The 16223-nt window shown below is 38.2% G+C and overlaps 1 protein-coding gene across 6 annotated transcripts in view; it reads left to right on the forward strand.

Moving 5' to 3' along the window:
• The window catches only part of LOC106952180 (protein sidekick-2-like), a 142552-nt gene that overhangs the window by 11593 nt on the left and 114736 nt on the right, over positions 1–16223 (forward strand). For all 6 annotated transcript variants that reach the window (XM_015040143.1, XM_015040147.1, XM_015040144.1 and 3 more), the window contains exons 2-3: positions 11672–11778; positions 13811–13958. In XM_015040143.1, coding sequence (XP_014895629.1) covers positions 11672–11778; positions 13811–13958 — 255 coding nt within the window. The remainder of the gene's footprint in view (positions 1–11671; positions 11779–13810; positions 13959–16223) is intronic.

Here is a 16223-nt window from a genome sequence, read left to right on the forward strand (position 1 = left end):
ATAAAGGGATAAGTCTGACAATGGGTAAAACTTTGCTGCAGGGCTGTAGGGCTACCAATTCCACCACCCTATAGCCACACATCAACAGTGGCACAATTATTTACAACTTTTAAAACTCTTAGAAATGACATATAACTGAAGTGACTTCTCAGTTTATGCTTAAATATGAGGTATAACTAAAAGATTAATATGTGCACACCATGCCCACCATCTAGTGTGCGGAGGGTTCTGTTCTGATGTGGGCTTGTTTATCCCATGTTCTGGGAGACTTTTTTTGTGGTTCATGGCCTTTTGAAAAATAAAAACAATCTGTTCTCCTCTCTCGGCAATTAAAAAGAATTAGATTTAATTAGATGTGAAACAACCTGTTCTTAGGAACATTAGTTTCTTTCTGAATCACAGATAAAAGCTAATTATTTTTGCGAAGGTTGTAACTGCTGCATATTAGGTTGATTAGGAACATAAAGATAAATTTCTGGCATGTTTACATTATACCCTGTGGGTATAAAAACCTCCTATTGCAGTTAGATCATAGGTGATAAAAAGTGTTTGATTATTATTTTTTCTGTTAGTTTATTTTTCTTTTACATCTCTTTTCATTTGTAGTGTATTGTTGTATTGTTTTTGTTTTTTGTTTTTTTTTTCTTGTAAAGTGTCCTTAGGTGTCTTGAAAGCAGCTAACAAGTACAATGCATCATTATTATTTTTTTATTATTATAAATCACAGCACAACAAATACACACCATTAGAAATATCAACAGAAAATATCAGTATATAACATTTGGTTTAGTTCCTTAAGAATATACAAATATGAGGTGCTGTGGTGGCACAGGGGTAAAGCGGCTGTCGCAGGTTCAGGTCCTGACCTGATGACCTTTGCCGCATGTCTTCCTCCTCTCTCATTACCGACCTTCCTGTCTGACCACTCTCAAATAAAAGCCAATAAAGCCTTTTAAGAAATGAATGTACAATTACCCCTAAAAATGTTCAGACATCAATGTATTTTGGGGGGATTTCATTTGACAAACGGACACAAATAAGTTCAAGAGTACAGACAGTGAAGATTGGAAAATCTGTGAACAGATATGATCGAGTCTTACCACAAATGTTTAGGTTTTGGATACAAATTTTGGTAGAAAAATCACTCTTAATTTTTTGTAAACTCCTAAAAAAAAATAAAGGTTTGCGGGATTATCCTGGAACTCCAGACTCCACCCATCTCTCAAGCAACAGTGACAATCTTCCCTGTCTCAACTGAAGCAAAGTTGCACAATATGTCAAGCATTAATAGAAGCAAATATTTTTTTTTTTTTTATTAATTTTTAACATATTAAAATTGCTTGTTAACAGATTTAGCAATTAGTTATTTTCTTGGTACATTTCCATTCCAACTGAATGGAAATGCGCCACTGGTCACCCTCCCCATTTCTTTTTCTGATAGTCACTTCCAAAAGAATAATGCCCCAGGTGTTTTTATCACCCTTTAAAATCTGTGCTATGAAAAATTCTGGACTTCTTCCAAAGGGAACCCGACACTGGCAGAGTGCAGTAGTTGTATGACTTCATAATTAAAGTCAAGTTCAACATAATGAAAGTCATATCGACTTAGACAAGTCACTGTGACATTAACCTCATGATGACGCCGGTGTCCTCATGGACCCTTCGACTTACATGTAAGCATTTTGTGAGGGTGACAGTTAAGGGGTTAACACAGGAGAGAAAGCAGAAGGCGCCTAATATAGTGGCCGAGAAGTATATATTGACTTTCATTTTCAACCCGGATTTTAATTATGAGCTGCTCTCAGGGGTTTCTTCCCACTTTTGTCGTTACAGAATATTTAAGAAAACTCTATAGAAATAGTTGATGAAAGTTTTCTTCAGCAGACTGTTGTCTCTTTGTGTGTTACCCTCCTAGAAGGATAACAGAAGGAACATGTAATCGCTGCTCTCCTCAAAGCCTTTTAGACAAATTACCACTATTGATTTCTAGTGTCCTAAGGCAGAACACCTCTTCTACCTGTCATGTTTAGTGCATGTAAGTTGTTATGAAGAACGAACAGAATAAAGACTTGTATAATTTACAGGAGATTTTGAACACGACTGGATGCGCTTTGGAAAGACGTCTTTTAAATGTACGATGCGCGCGGCATCGATCTGTTCTTACAGACATGCTTGGGCCTCAGTGAGTTACTGGAAACCCGTAGGTTTGATTTTCTGCCAATGTGCCAACAATTCAGTTGAACTAGTTGATCTACGGTGTGGATATTTTAAGTGCTCCGTGAGACAACATAAGACATATAATCATTCTGTTAGAAAATCAGCAGCCTTCCATCTTCCATCATCCATAAAGTAAATAATTAGGCTGTCAAAACTGCTAATTTCCCACTGCACCTGCTTTTGTTTACGCGGCACAAGCTGTTGAAAGTGACGTCGCCGTAAAAGAGCTCATTAAGGGGAAGTAAAGAAGCATCAAACTGTTTTATGAGGGCAGTGGCCTTTCTGAAAGCACCAAACTCCAGAATTAAAATAAAACATATTAAAAAAAAGTTAATTACAAGTTAGCGACCAGAGGTTGTCCTATGTTTCTGATTTTTTTTTTTTTTTTCCATGATGCAATTGCAGAATGATTACACTTTTTTAGATCGGGTTTCAAATTAATTGCTCTGTTTAGCTGAGAGGTTTTGAAATATCTGGATAAAAGGAAAAATCTCAAGTGACAGCAATTGCATTTCCAGTGGGGACAAATATGTCATCCTCATTGCCTGATGCTTTTTTTTTTTTTTTTTTTACTGATCATTTGCTGTAATTGCAGTGTGGCTTCTAATGCTTGAAAATTGAAGTTTGTAAAATGTTAAATTTAAGCTACCTCTGAAAAAAAAAAAGTATCGGAACTAACCTTGGGAACTGGCAGCAGACTTTAATGACAGATCATAGCCTTGCCACCTATCACCAGCCATCTCTATCTTTCTCTATTTTCATTATTCCGTCCTCCCTCTCCATCCCTCTCTGAGCTCATTCCTCCCTCTTTTCTTATGTCCCTCTATCCGTCTCCCTGCCACTCCTCCGTCTAATCATTTCTCCTGAGTGGGGCTAATTAAAGGGGATCTGACGGAGTGCGCTGACCACAGGAACATCAATCAATCCCTGTCCAACACAGCGAGCCTCCCCGCCGGCTCCTCTGACCTGCTGCCAACGCGCACAACTCCGCAAAGGTTAATTGTATTCATTATATAAGGGATGGAGTGAAAGAGGGAGGCAAAGAATGAGTGAGAACGCTATCTAAAGTCACCCTGAAGGTTCTGCCGCGTTGGTAAATTCTCTGTAGGCCACCGTAAGGTTAAACTTGGATCAACAACACCACCTGTCACCTGTTTACCTCTTAATCTTTCCGACTAAGACCTTTATGTGGTCCTGTAGTTTCATTCGCACGGCGCTCCATCAGCCACTCGACTTGCCTCTCTTCCTTCTCGCCAGAACACATAGACATAATTGTATTAATTTAGCTGATGGAACATATGAAAGGAGTCACGCATCATTAATAGAAAATTCTGATTAGCTGATTAAGCCCTAACAGATTCATTTAGACCCTTGAATCCGACTGACGTTACTGGTAATGAGTTTTGATTCTGTTCATTTTTTTTTTGTTGTGTTTTGTTTTTTTTGTTAGAGATATTAACAGCTTTTCAACACCCCCAGCCATTTGTCACCACACCCCTGTGTTGGTTTGATAGCTTCCACTTTTAAAGCACGGATGAAGTAGTTTTTGTTGTTGTTGTTGTTGTTTTTTTTAATGGATTCAATTAAATGTGTTACACTTGCCTGTTTTTTATTCGTTTACTAAATTCTTTGGTCAATTTATTTGCGCAGATCAAACCTCAGGTTTTACTGGTATTCAGAACCATTGATCTTTCTAATCTTTCCTTGCAGTAGAACCAAAATCTTCAACGTATTTAATTGGGATTTTGTGTGATTTCCAACATGAAGTGCTGGACAGTTAAGAATAATGTAGGTTTTTCTTCTTTATAAATTAAAATCCTAAATGTATAGTGTGACTTCATAATAAGTCCCTCCTGGCCAATCCATCAGAAGTGACTTAGACATTAAATAGAAAGTACCTTCATGCCATTGAATCTGGGTCTAACTTCAGTGTAACTACAGCTGTTCTTTGAAAATCTTAACCTATTGAGATGGTAAACAAACACCGTCAGGAAAACAAAGAAACACAGCAAACAAGTCAGATAAAAAATTACGGAGAATGTGGCATCCATTCTCAGTCATCCAGGTCATGAAAATCCTAAGTGATTCAGCGGAAGGCAACTGGACTTCTTCTCTGGTTTCTTGAAACTGTTTCACCTCTCACCCAAAAGGCTATTTCAGTTCTAAACATGTTTGGAAGTAACAGGCATATATCTTGGTGTGGATTGCTTAAAAACAGCCCAGGGAGACAGGTCAGGGCTGAAGAGTGGGCGTTAAGAAGATAAAATCTGAGTCCATTTCCTCTGTTTAGTGTTGGTTTTTCAAGCTTAACATATAGATGGCTTCTTTCTTTTTTTTTTCATTCAATCCACCTGCCATCCCTGTTCAAAATATGAATATTGTCGTCATGTAAATAAACCGCTGATTCTTGATCCGACAAAGAAGAGCAAATATCTTCATGAAACAAAAGAAGACTTCTTGCTTTGTGCCTAACACTTAGGAATCATGTTTAGTTTCCACCAACTCATGATGGGCAGCGCAGCAAACATGTGCGAGAAGGTGGTGGCGGCAACATACTGTGATAATTTTCTTCTCAGCAGGTAAAGAGAAACTGGTCAGACTTGATGGGAAGATGGATTGATGGAGTTCAGTTACGAAAGAAACGGAGCAGAGGTTTCACCTTCCAGCACAACAACAACAACAACATACAGACAGAGTCACAACAAATTTAATAGTCCTACGTTAGAATCGCCAAGTCAAAGTGCAGACCTGAATCAAAAAATTCAGATGTGCTTCAAAAACGTAAAGCAACTGCATCTCATGGGTAAATAGAGTTCATGGTAAAGAGATGAACAACAAAAAAGTTAGTATTTTGATGCAGACCTTTGGACGTCTTTCAGATGCTGTTAACTTTGTAAGGAAATACATGTGTTGTATAAAACACCGATTCTTAAATCAGACATTTGGAGACATAAATAATATCAGAGACTGTTTATAATTTATATATAATTTCTACTCTTGCCAAACTTTTACTCTGTGAATGAACACATCCAGCTTGACTAATCACCCTCTACATTTGGTAGAAACAATTAACATAACCGAGGTCAGCCTTATTAGCATAATTATGTTTTCAAGTGGAGCTTTGGATCTGCATTTCCAAGGTCTGAAACTGGGCTGTTGGCACGTCGTGAGCCACTTTCACATGTGAGTGGAAAAGCTAACCAACAGGTGGCTGCTTTGAATGGGGGATTTAGTTTTTTGACACATGAATGATGAGTCCAGATTGATGCCAAAAGATGTGCGTGAACTGAGTAAATAATGAAAACTATCTCTGTCTGCCCAGCATTCCACATCAGAAAATCAGATAAATAACTTCTAAAGGGGGAAAAAACTGTCAGGTTTTCATTTTTCACCAACAGTGCTTGTTTGTTTTACCAATAGTTTATTGGTAATACACTGAATGAACATTTATGTGTAACATTTAACTACCTAACAATAGTGGAAATAAATTATTGCTGGAGTATGTAGTTAATTGCACAAAAACACAGTAAAAATTATTCTATTTATTCTGATTATTCTTTTTTCAACTATGGAAACATGTCCAAAACTTGTGGAACGATTTAATTCATTTTTTTCTTTCTTTCTTTCTTTCTTTCTTTCTTTCTTTTTGTTTGTTTTTTGAAAGAACACTGTGATCACACAGTGATCACCATAAATCAGCTAATAATTTGAAATGGACACTTGTAGACTACTACTCTGACTCTTGATTGGGAACTCGGGCAATTAACTTTTACTATTGACAGTCCACTGTCAATAGTGATGATTTTTTGGGGTGGGGGGTTGTAAACTCTGCCAACGGTTCTGGACATAGAGTATTTTTATGTACTTTTGATGTCTTGTAAGTTTCTTTGCTGTTGAAGTCCAAAATATCCCAAACAGCCTGGAGGCATGTTTTTTTCCTCCTTTTTCTGACGAAGTACTTAGAAAACAAACAAAAAATTAATTGATCAAAATCTTGATTGGCAGATTAGATGCATCTATCATTATACATAGATTTGCTTTAGGATGAAGAAATAAAATTTGGCTTACACACCCTCCGGATCAAGAGAATCGTGTGACACGCAGAGGACATGTGAAACCTCAGCTGAGAGGAGCTGATCTGTTCTTAAACTTAGAGAAAACCATTTCCAGGACAAGCTGATGTGTTCAGACTGAACAATTTACATCGTCTCTCCCATTCACTTTTTTGTATTTATTCAGCTTGTTGTCAAATCCAATCCCGATGTCTCATTCTTAGGTAGGGGTGTAAAAACATAAAACAAAAATGAAAAGGCGCTGTTACACTTTATGCTTTGCCCTCCCTTTTAGAAGTTTATTTACTGTTGAAAAACTGCTTGCACAATCTTGAATTAAATATTTCCTCTTATGCTCAAATTTATATACTTATCAAAATGTATGCCAACTTTCTCATTGGGACAAAAAAAAAAATCCACTGAGGAATCTGTTTCAATAGCTTTGGGATGGCTGTGGTGCAAGTTTTCATCTGCAGCTCCTGCAGTTCCCCATGCTGCTCAGCTCCTCTGCACATATGACCAAGTGTGTACTTCAATAAGTTTGACCCGTTTATTGTAATGTTTTTGTATACACCATACATTAATTTGATTGGTTTTAATCTGTCCCTGAAGGTCAGACTTTTAAAAAGTGGCCTCTATTGTTTGTCTGCAGATGTTTTGAAGGATTTATAAAGTTTATTTTTGAATATTGAAAACATTTTCGTTCCTGTTCACTACCTCACCATTTTCAGGGAAACAATTTTATTTATTTTTACTTGTTTATTGAGCTTAAATCTGTTCTATGAATGACTGAGATAAAAAAAGAAGCTCCAAACTTAAAAGAAAGCTCAGTGATGATCAATACCTTATCTGTTATAAAAGTACCAGTTATAACATAATAACTCTGAAACATCTTCAGGAAGTCTCAAGACTTCTAATCAATATTCCTTTAAAAATTACAAAAATGTATTGCCACTTTGGAGACAAAATGTCAAGAAATTATCTTTTTTTTTTTTTTAACTCAAACAACCAGGATAACGGTTCAATTTATTTTATGTTTTTACTTTGTATTTTTCTGTCATAAGATATGGGACTATTTACCTTCATCAATGGGAAACTTTCAAGTTCTAAGAAATGTTGCTCTGGTCAATCCCTATGCAGCTCTTTTAATTCACGCCCTTACCTTTGCCACCATCCCTGAAGGTCAGACTTCAGATAAGTATATATATCTCCTTGTTTTCTATGCTGACAGAACCGCACCGATGGAGACAGAAGTTAGCATTTACCAAAGTGCCATTTCACTACTTTGTAAAAACCAGGTCAAGGGTGGGCAAGATGGGGATCGTAGATCATGAAGTATTAATAGCACTTTGATTCAGGCAGCTCATCGTGTTTCATTTCCTGCCTCGACATGAAAACACAAACTTTTGTTTAGCTGGGATACAATTGAATCTGGCTTTCCATAGTTTGGGTTATATTTAAGATGGCTTAGAACCTGTTACAGACGTGTACAGCTAAAGACTACAGTGGTGCAACAATCAAACATTACTTCACAGTCGATATGTGAACTGCGTAAATGTGAATGCAATATTTATTTGTCTAAAACTTTTCAGAGACGATGGATTCAAACTTTTCTTGGAAAAATGGATCGACGTGCCAAAGCACACGAAGAGCCGCCACCTCAGGGAACATCGTCGGAACATGGAAACACCCCTCGCCCCCTTCCCACCTAAATCCACCCACAAAATCTGTGTTTCTACCCATATTAGGACTTTGTATTGACTTCAGTTCATTTTAGTAACTGCATTTATGCTTAACCCAAACATTTCCCCTAACCCAAACCATTATTAGTCCATATTCCCAACCTTAACCAAAACCTAATTTACACCATACCTCTAGTACACACACACACACACACACACACACACACACACACACACACACACACACACACACACATCTGGTTCATTTACATCATCAAGACCAAAATATCATCGTCATTAACGTTACCAAAGAGAGGACTTCTGAATCCAATTACATGTTGTTACAGCAGACATTGATTCCTCCCACTAGTGAAGATTATGCCCTGACCTTCCAGATGCTGTTTGCAAAAGAACTCTTCAAGATAAAAACTGAGTGAATGCAACAGCAAAGGCAGTCAGGAGACTCCTAAAGGAAAATGTTTCACCTCGTGCAATAAGGATATTCCTTGACAAGACTTCCCGTGCTCGAGTGACTTTCAAATTAAGCATGTACAACTCAGTGAGAGCTAATTCACAACTTCTGCCTGGTTTGCTGCCATCTCTTAGATTCCACCAGAGAGTCTCAGCTGTTGAAATAGTTAGCCGCCCTGTGGATCTCCCCGTTGCAGCATCATTTAGTAGTTATATGGAGGTTGTTAAAATGATAGAAGCTGCTGTGCCCCGTCTGTGTACATGATCTCCTAAAGAGGGCTTCATAGGAGGTCGAGCAGCACTAAGGATACAGGCTTAAATTGCGTTGTTTGGACATGAGCAATCTGTAAATAAAAAGACAACTTAATGCAATTAATAGTTACAGCTGTTTGGTTTTCCTCTAATAACACTTTGTCTTTTTAACGTTTTTATCGTAAAAGCTAATAGCTCTTCAGGACAGTCTGTTCGCAAGTTGTCCTTACGTTGGCATAATGACTTTTTTGGCATTGGTTATCCTGTTGATGGTGCAGCAACATCCAAGTCAGTTCCAGGATTTTTGTGAAACAAAGAAGGGAAGAAAGAAAGACTTTAACAATTTCTTTGAGATGTTCCCTTATGGAAATTGATGTCTCTCTATCACATGGTACATGTCGTCGTTAGACATACATGGATAAAAACGAGAGAAAGGAAACTTAAAACATCTGGAAATAATAATCATAATAATAAAAAAAACTGATTTCCCTTCCAGATTCTAAAATAATTTGAATCTATTCTTGATGGTACATAAACACAGAACTAATTTGACACTGCCATTATTTATGAAACAAAAAATGGATAAAAGGTGAAATACAACCCCTAATTAAATTGTTGTACCACCACATTAAGCAGCAGCAGCTCTCAGTAATTGTATGACTTCATCACTCTCTAAAATCACTCCTGAGGAATTTTTGCCCACTTATCTTCCCAACATTGCTTCAGTTCATTGAGGTTTGTGGACATTTAGTCCTGCACAGCTATTTTCTCAGACTGTGGTCAGGATTTGACATTCCATTGCGCTCTGATTATTTTGTCTTTTTTTTTTCAGTCATGCTGTTACAAGTTTGCACCGGTATTTAGAATCATTGTTTAGGCCATGTTACAGCTGTTATACATATGGTGCAGCATTTCCCTCCAAGACTGCAAAACAAGTTCAATTCCCGACACCCCATAGTTGATGTGAGGTGTTTGTAGCAATATGTTAAATGTATTTGGCTGTCTTCAAACATGTGTAATGATTTAATGTCTGTTGATGATGAATGGTTGATAATCAATGTTTAATGGTTCTTATTGGTTTCTCAATTGCTGACTATATGGTGGTTTTTTATGACTTTTCTTGTGTTTTTATGATGGAAAACACTTCAAGCTGCCTTATTGCTGAAATGTGCTATACAAATAAACTTGATTGACTCATTACACTATTGCCTAATATTTTTTACCTTGATTTCATATTCTAAAGGGCAGTGGTGCAAAAAGTGGGTATGCAGCGCATGCAACGCATAGGGGCGCTGCACCAGAGGGGGCGTCAAAACCCCGTCTGGAGGGGGCGGCGCTCCGATGATGCCTTCGCATACACCTCACAGCGCCCTTACGCTCCTTCACCTCGTGCACATGTAAATGTACATGTAGCAAGTTTTACCTTTCACGTGTCTTCGTCTGGGGGGGGTGGGGCATAAACATACGGTCGCTCATACGGATAGAGCGACCGTATGTTTTCTACGCTCCTTCACCCTTACGTACCTTCCTTTGGGGGGTGCAGGGGGGACCGCCGATTTATGTTTTCGCATCCACCTGAATAATATGTAGTTGCACCCCTGCTACAGGGCAATGTTCCCAAAAGTCTTGTAGATTATTTCAAAGCAGCTTTGTAAACCTCACATGTTCTGCTATATTCTTTTTGGAAAGCAGAGTATTTTCCCCTGATGACTCTTCAGAATAAGTCATGTTTGTTCTGTCTTGTTCTTTGTCCTGTCATTAATATTGCTGGCTGAATTTTAAGAGTCCTGTTCCTCAAATGGAATGATAAATTCAAGCCAGTTTGGAAATGGCCTCATAATCCTTCCCAGTAAGGTGGAAAACAATTTTCCTTCTTGGTATTATTATTATTATTATTAATGAGGATCAACATGCACAAACTGAAAAAAACAAACAAACAAAAAAAACTAACATCTGAAATCTGCTGATATACAGTTAATCAGTGCAAGGCATTTACTTTGTTTCCTTATAAATCAAATGAAAGGGTATATTCAGACACAGCTTTATTTTATTCTAACAGCATATATTTTCTTAAAATAAATACTAGCAGTTTAAAACATGTTTTGTACATTTTGGTTTAGTTGTAACTTGGACATTATCTTAGAACCTCCTTAGACCAGATCTTAAGCAGGTCTTAAGACCTGCTTAAGATCTGATTTTTAAAAAAGTCCTCTTTTTTAAAATCAATGCTTTAAGTTTCATTGTGCTTTATTCTAGGGTTCTACAACCCTAGAATAAAAGAGGATATATTATTTTGTCATAAAAGATATCCAGAGCCTTGGTTATACACTGTTTGGCTGAAAGACTACGGGCTTATTGATGGCTTGATGTATAGAGCATATAGTACAGCGACAAGTGGCAATATATATATATATATATATATATATATATATATATATATATATATATATATATATATAAAAAGACATACAAATTCACAGATGTTGCATCGACACCATACAATATTGGTCCCAGACTACAAATCATCATTTTGTGGCCAAGTGTATATTAGTATCCAAACCTATTCTTACCCTAGCACAATTTCACATTGTCAACTGACCACAACTGATGTAGACTGGAATCCTAAAAAGCACTTACGTGTGAAGTTAAAAGAAAATGATACATGGTTCATTTTTAAAAAAAATAGATGATCTGAAAAGTGTGGCATGAATTAATATTCAGACTTCTCTACCCCTATGCTCCTAAATACTTCAGTCTTCAGGAAACACTTAGTAAACAAAAAGTCCTCTTTTTTAAAATCAATGCTTTAAGCTTCATTGTGCTTTGTGCCCTTAATTTTTTCAAAGATTTTTAATTTTCTGTGATTAATATTTGCATTTGCTCAACTGCTCCATATGAGGGTCCAAGACTTTTTCCCAAACTTGTTAGATGTCGTTTGTCTATTCGGTTGAATTAGTGATTTTCAATTTCAGAGTTTGTCTTTTTGTTGTGTTGCAGGTACCTAATCCCCTCCCTGGATCGCTCTCATGCTGGCTTCTACCGCTGCATCGTGAGGAATCGGGTGGGAGCCCTTCTGCAGAGACGTACAGAAGTACAAGTGGCCTGTAAGTGCGCGCACAGACTAATGGAACAAATGGGGGAGCACATGGATCTGCAGCAAGACGGAGGGTGCATGTGCTTAATTGCATGCAGAGTACACAATATGCCCACATTCTCTTTGGCTGCCTTTGTATCAAGGACTGACTAGGGAGGGACAGATGCTGGTGGGGTGAAAGATCTACCTGCATCTCATTCAACGTGTTATCAACCCAGACAGCTGTTCCACTCAGCATTCTCATTAGATTGATTTTAGTTGCTATGGTTCTTTTTAACTTTGCTTCATTTCAATATGACCGCAGCTTATTTCAGACTCCCTCTTTTGTCAACAACATCTGTTGTTTCTTAGTGGAAAGTGCCGCTCCCCTGCACTGAATTCCTGTAAATTTTCCCCCAGCCGCTTCCAGGCTGCTCAGATTCCTCCTCTCGTTAACAAGCTATTAGAGATGCACAGTAGAGGCGTCTGGAGGACTGTCGCGTTGTGACTAACCGCAACCTCTTACGCACAACTACACGCATTCTCCTGCCTCAGTTTTTTTTGGGGGTGGGGGGTTGGTTGCTGGCTTCTTCAGGTTGCACGGACATTTTGATTGTATTTCCCGCAACGTGTTTACCTGACAATGCGGTCAGCCAGGTGTGACAGAGAAAGAAGTGGGAGGGAGAAACGTGGTAGAGCAAACCCCGTTGGCCCACATCTTCAGTGCTGGACAAATAGAACATTAGTGTCAGCAACTCCCTCCTTCTGCTTCTCCTTTCACGTTTGCTGCATTTCGGGTCCTCCTTCACCGGCTCCATGTGGTGCCACTTCCTTCCTCTGTTGACTTTGTTTTCTGGCCACCACGGCTTTCTATTTATTTCTTGGCTTGCACCCCGCTGTCATTCAGTTCCTCTACATTCCTGCATCTCTCTCATTTCCATAATTCTCTTTTGTCCTTGTATCTGTTGCTCAAACTATGAAGAGTTCCGACGGAGGTGCAAAGTACAAAAATAAGTAAAAAATAAAAAAAAAGAATTTGGGACACCTAGAGAAAAAAAATGGATAGGATAGAAAAGGATGGGAGTGGAAGAAAAGATAGAGAAATTTCCTTTTGGTGTCTGCTTCATTGAGGCGGCACTACTGTGAATGCAAAGACACACCCTAGAGAAACGGAAACACAGAAAGGTATTACAGATTGGGGAAGGTAGGGGAGGAGGACATCCCATCACAAAAACTGCAGATCAAAGTCAGGGGGATTTGCAGACTCGCCAGATTTTCATTTAAGCTAAGCACCACGGCTACGGTGCAAAGCCAGATTACCTCTTTTTGTTATTCTCTTTGAAAAAGAGCGGGAGAAGGTAGAATAACATTTTCATCAATACACAAGCACTCCAGCATCGCTGGTTTGAAGTCTCTCACCTTGATCTCGGCACATTTCAGACATAAATACATCCAAACTGTTTCCTAGACTTAATTGACATTTTGATGTACTGATTCATTCATTTCAGATGAGTTTTCTTTATTATCCCCTCTCAAATTAAAGAAGCAAAGATATGATTCTTCCCCTGTGTCATTTTGTCTTATTGACTGCATCAGATCAGGGGAAAGGAAAAAAAAAAAAAAAACAAAGATCTCCTTTAACACCTGTCTTTGAAGCACCAGGAATATTGTTGCAGTATTTTTTATTTTTTTTTTTTCATAAGAAGTCAAAATATGAAACAAATGTGAGAAAAAAAGCTATGGAAAAGGGAGAAAAATAAGATCCAACGTAAAGTCAATTTAGCTTCCCCTTAATGTCCCTTTGTGACTCATTACATGTTGCCTCTGGAAAAAAAACCTTTCATGATTTGATGTGGAAACCATAGTAACAGCTCTACTCTGTCTGTCAAAGTAACATTTTAGAGCTCAAAGCAAATGGCAGCAGCCCTGAGGTCACAAAAGGAAAGAGAGCGACATTTGTTTCAGTGACCCTATATGTGTGGCTTTTCAACACTCCTGTGTTACCTGTCATGCCCTCTGGCCCTGCTTGACTTTGTTTTTGTGGTTTATTTGTCTCCTTCTAGTTATGGGCAGTTTCGAAGAGGGTGAGCGCACTCAGTCCGTCTCCCAGGGGGAGGGCGCCGTTATTCCAGCACCACGGATTCGGAGTTTCCCCCAGCCGCAAGTTACCTGGTTCAGAGATGGACGGAAGATTCCGCCTAGCAGTCGCATGTAAGTTTGGTCTTTTTTTTTTTTTTTTTTTTTTTCTTATCAAGAGAGTATCTTAGTCTTAAAGTCACTGGAGTGCTGCTCATTTATAATCATGTGATCAAGCGCATCATCATTGGTGATGTGCAAAAGATATTTCTGGTCTTTTTTTTCAGTTTGGTCTAAAATTTAGAGATGACATCATCAGCTACAGTTCTTTACAAACGTTTCGTTGAGTATAGCGCACCTCCAAACCTACCAAAACTCAGACATCCACTTAATCTAGGAGGTGAGCTGAAAGGCAAGGCCCTCATTTCACCAGTCGGTCCACATGTCTACCATCATCTATGGTCATAAAATTTGGATCATGAACAAAATAGTGACATTTCGGATACAAACAAATGAAATGACTTGACCTCAGGGGGCTGAAATGCACAACTTGGTTTACAGATTTGTCGGAGTAAAAAATAAAAGCACACTTTTTGCATGCTCATGCTTATGCTCTACTTTGTGCTGGTCTGCCACGTAAAGTACCAGTTAACCACTCTCAAGTGTTTTTGATGTGATGAGAGAAAGTTTTGACATGCTAAGAGGGATGGAGTACTTTTGGTAGGCACTGTAAATGGATGTGTTTTACCACCGCTCCTATGTGGAACCCAGTTTCCTGTGTGTACCTGCATGTGTGGGCAGGAGAAAGTCTCTAATCCCTGTCTCATCACATCTGCATTTCTCCGCAGTGGGAGGTGACCTTGCCCTTAGTTAGAGTGAATCTTTCTTATCAGCTCCTCTTCATCAGTAATCATACCCTGACCCTGAATCACACTGTGAGACAAGTGCCCAGAGATTCTAAGCAATATCTGGCTGCAGTAGATCTTGACGAGGCTGGTTTCTTTAGTTCATCTGATTATTAAAAAAAAAAAGAAAGAAAATGGGTTCTGGGCCCATTTAGATGCTATTTTATATATCTTGAAGGATATTATTCTTTATTAAAAACAAGTTTCATATTGCAGTTTTTTTGTCACCATCCATTTTACATTTATATTCATACGCAGCCTATTTTATTTGTAATGTATTTGCCCAATTTGAACGAATGCTGATCAATTTTAGACCCTTGTCTAAAAGCATACAAGTACGGCTACATGTTTCAGTTTTTTGGATAGCTTCTGTTTTTGCTGCAAAAAGTCACGGCCCATTTGTTTTAATGTTAAACCACAAAGAATTTCCATGTTACGGGTTCTTTGTTTTCAACTGTTTTAATGAGACGCCTAAGAAAGTACAGGGTTTATTTAGTCATTTTCTACATTCCATAGAGACTTTCATGTATCTCTGAGAGAATGTTGAAGTCTGATATTTTTACACTTCAATAATTTGTTAGATGCCATTATGTAAAATAAGACAAAATCAGACTATTTGTAAGAACTTAGCTCATGTGATCTATGTGGAAATGCTAGATTTTTTTTTTTCATTTTATCACTCAAAATACAAGAAAGTAAACTACAGCTGGTGTTGGAACATAACGGCGTTATTTTCCAATGCCATGCCTTGCTTCTTTTTAGGATTAGTTAGACTGAAAGTGGGTTGGACTTGTAATCATGCAACTGCACTTTCCCATTTCATTAGTTTGGCTGACTGGGAAAACTCACCAGAATAGCAGGCGTTTCTGCCAGAAGGTCACATGGAGACTGGAAGACAGTTAAATTCACTGTTTTTTTTCCAAAGCCCTGGATCCCCTCTTTGGATTCAGAACGGTATGACTCAAAGGAACGATGAAGCATAAACCTTGTACCAACTTAGCCTAATGTGGGAACCCATGTAGTCAATAGCATTTTGCAAAACTGAACCCAGTGGGTGATCAGTTCTGGTTTTTGTCGGCTGGTCAGAAGCTCCTTGTTCGTGTCTCTTGAAGGCATCAGAAGAAAACTCTTCTCCGCTCGCAGCAGCAAGCGGTTTCAGAGGGAGGAGCTGTCACAGGGGCCTTATCAGCCAGTTTGACGCAAACATAGAAGTAATTCAGGCCATGTCGTGCAAGGTAACTAGTAAAGAACGAGGATTATAATTTTCAAACCACATTCTTTAGACAAGTAATACCATGAATGTAAAACTAAAAAAAAAATAAATCTGCTCTCATAGATAAAAGTATTCCTTCATTGGAGGTGTTTTCACACTCAGTGTGATTAAATTCGCAACTATTCCAATGAATAAAAAGACGTTTCCTAATCATAGGTTTAACACACTAGCCATTATGTCAAGGTGATTAACCATTAACTATTTTAAAACCTGTTAAATGTA

Source organism: Poecilia latipinna, unplaced genomic scaffold (assembly GCF_001443285.1).
Source record: "Poecilia latipinna isolate Pla-1442-1.1 unplaced genomic scaffold, P_latipinna-1.0 Scaffold497, whole genome shotgun sequence".
Taxonomy (NCBI): domain Eukaryota; kingdom Metazoa; phylum Chordata; class Actinopteri; order Cyprinodontiformes; family Poeciliidae; genus Poecilia; species Poecilia latipinna.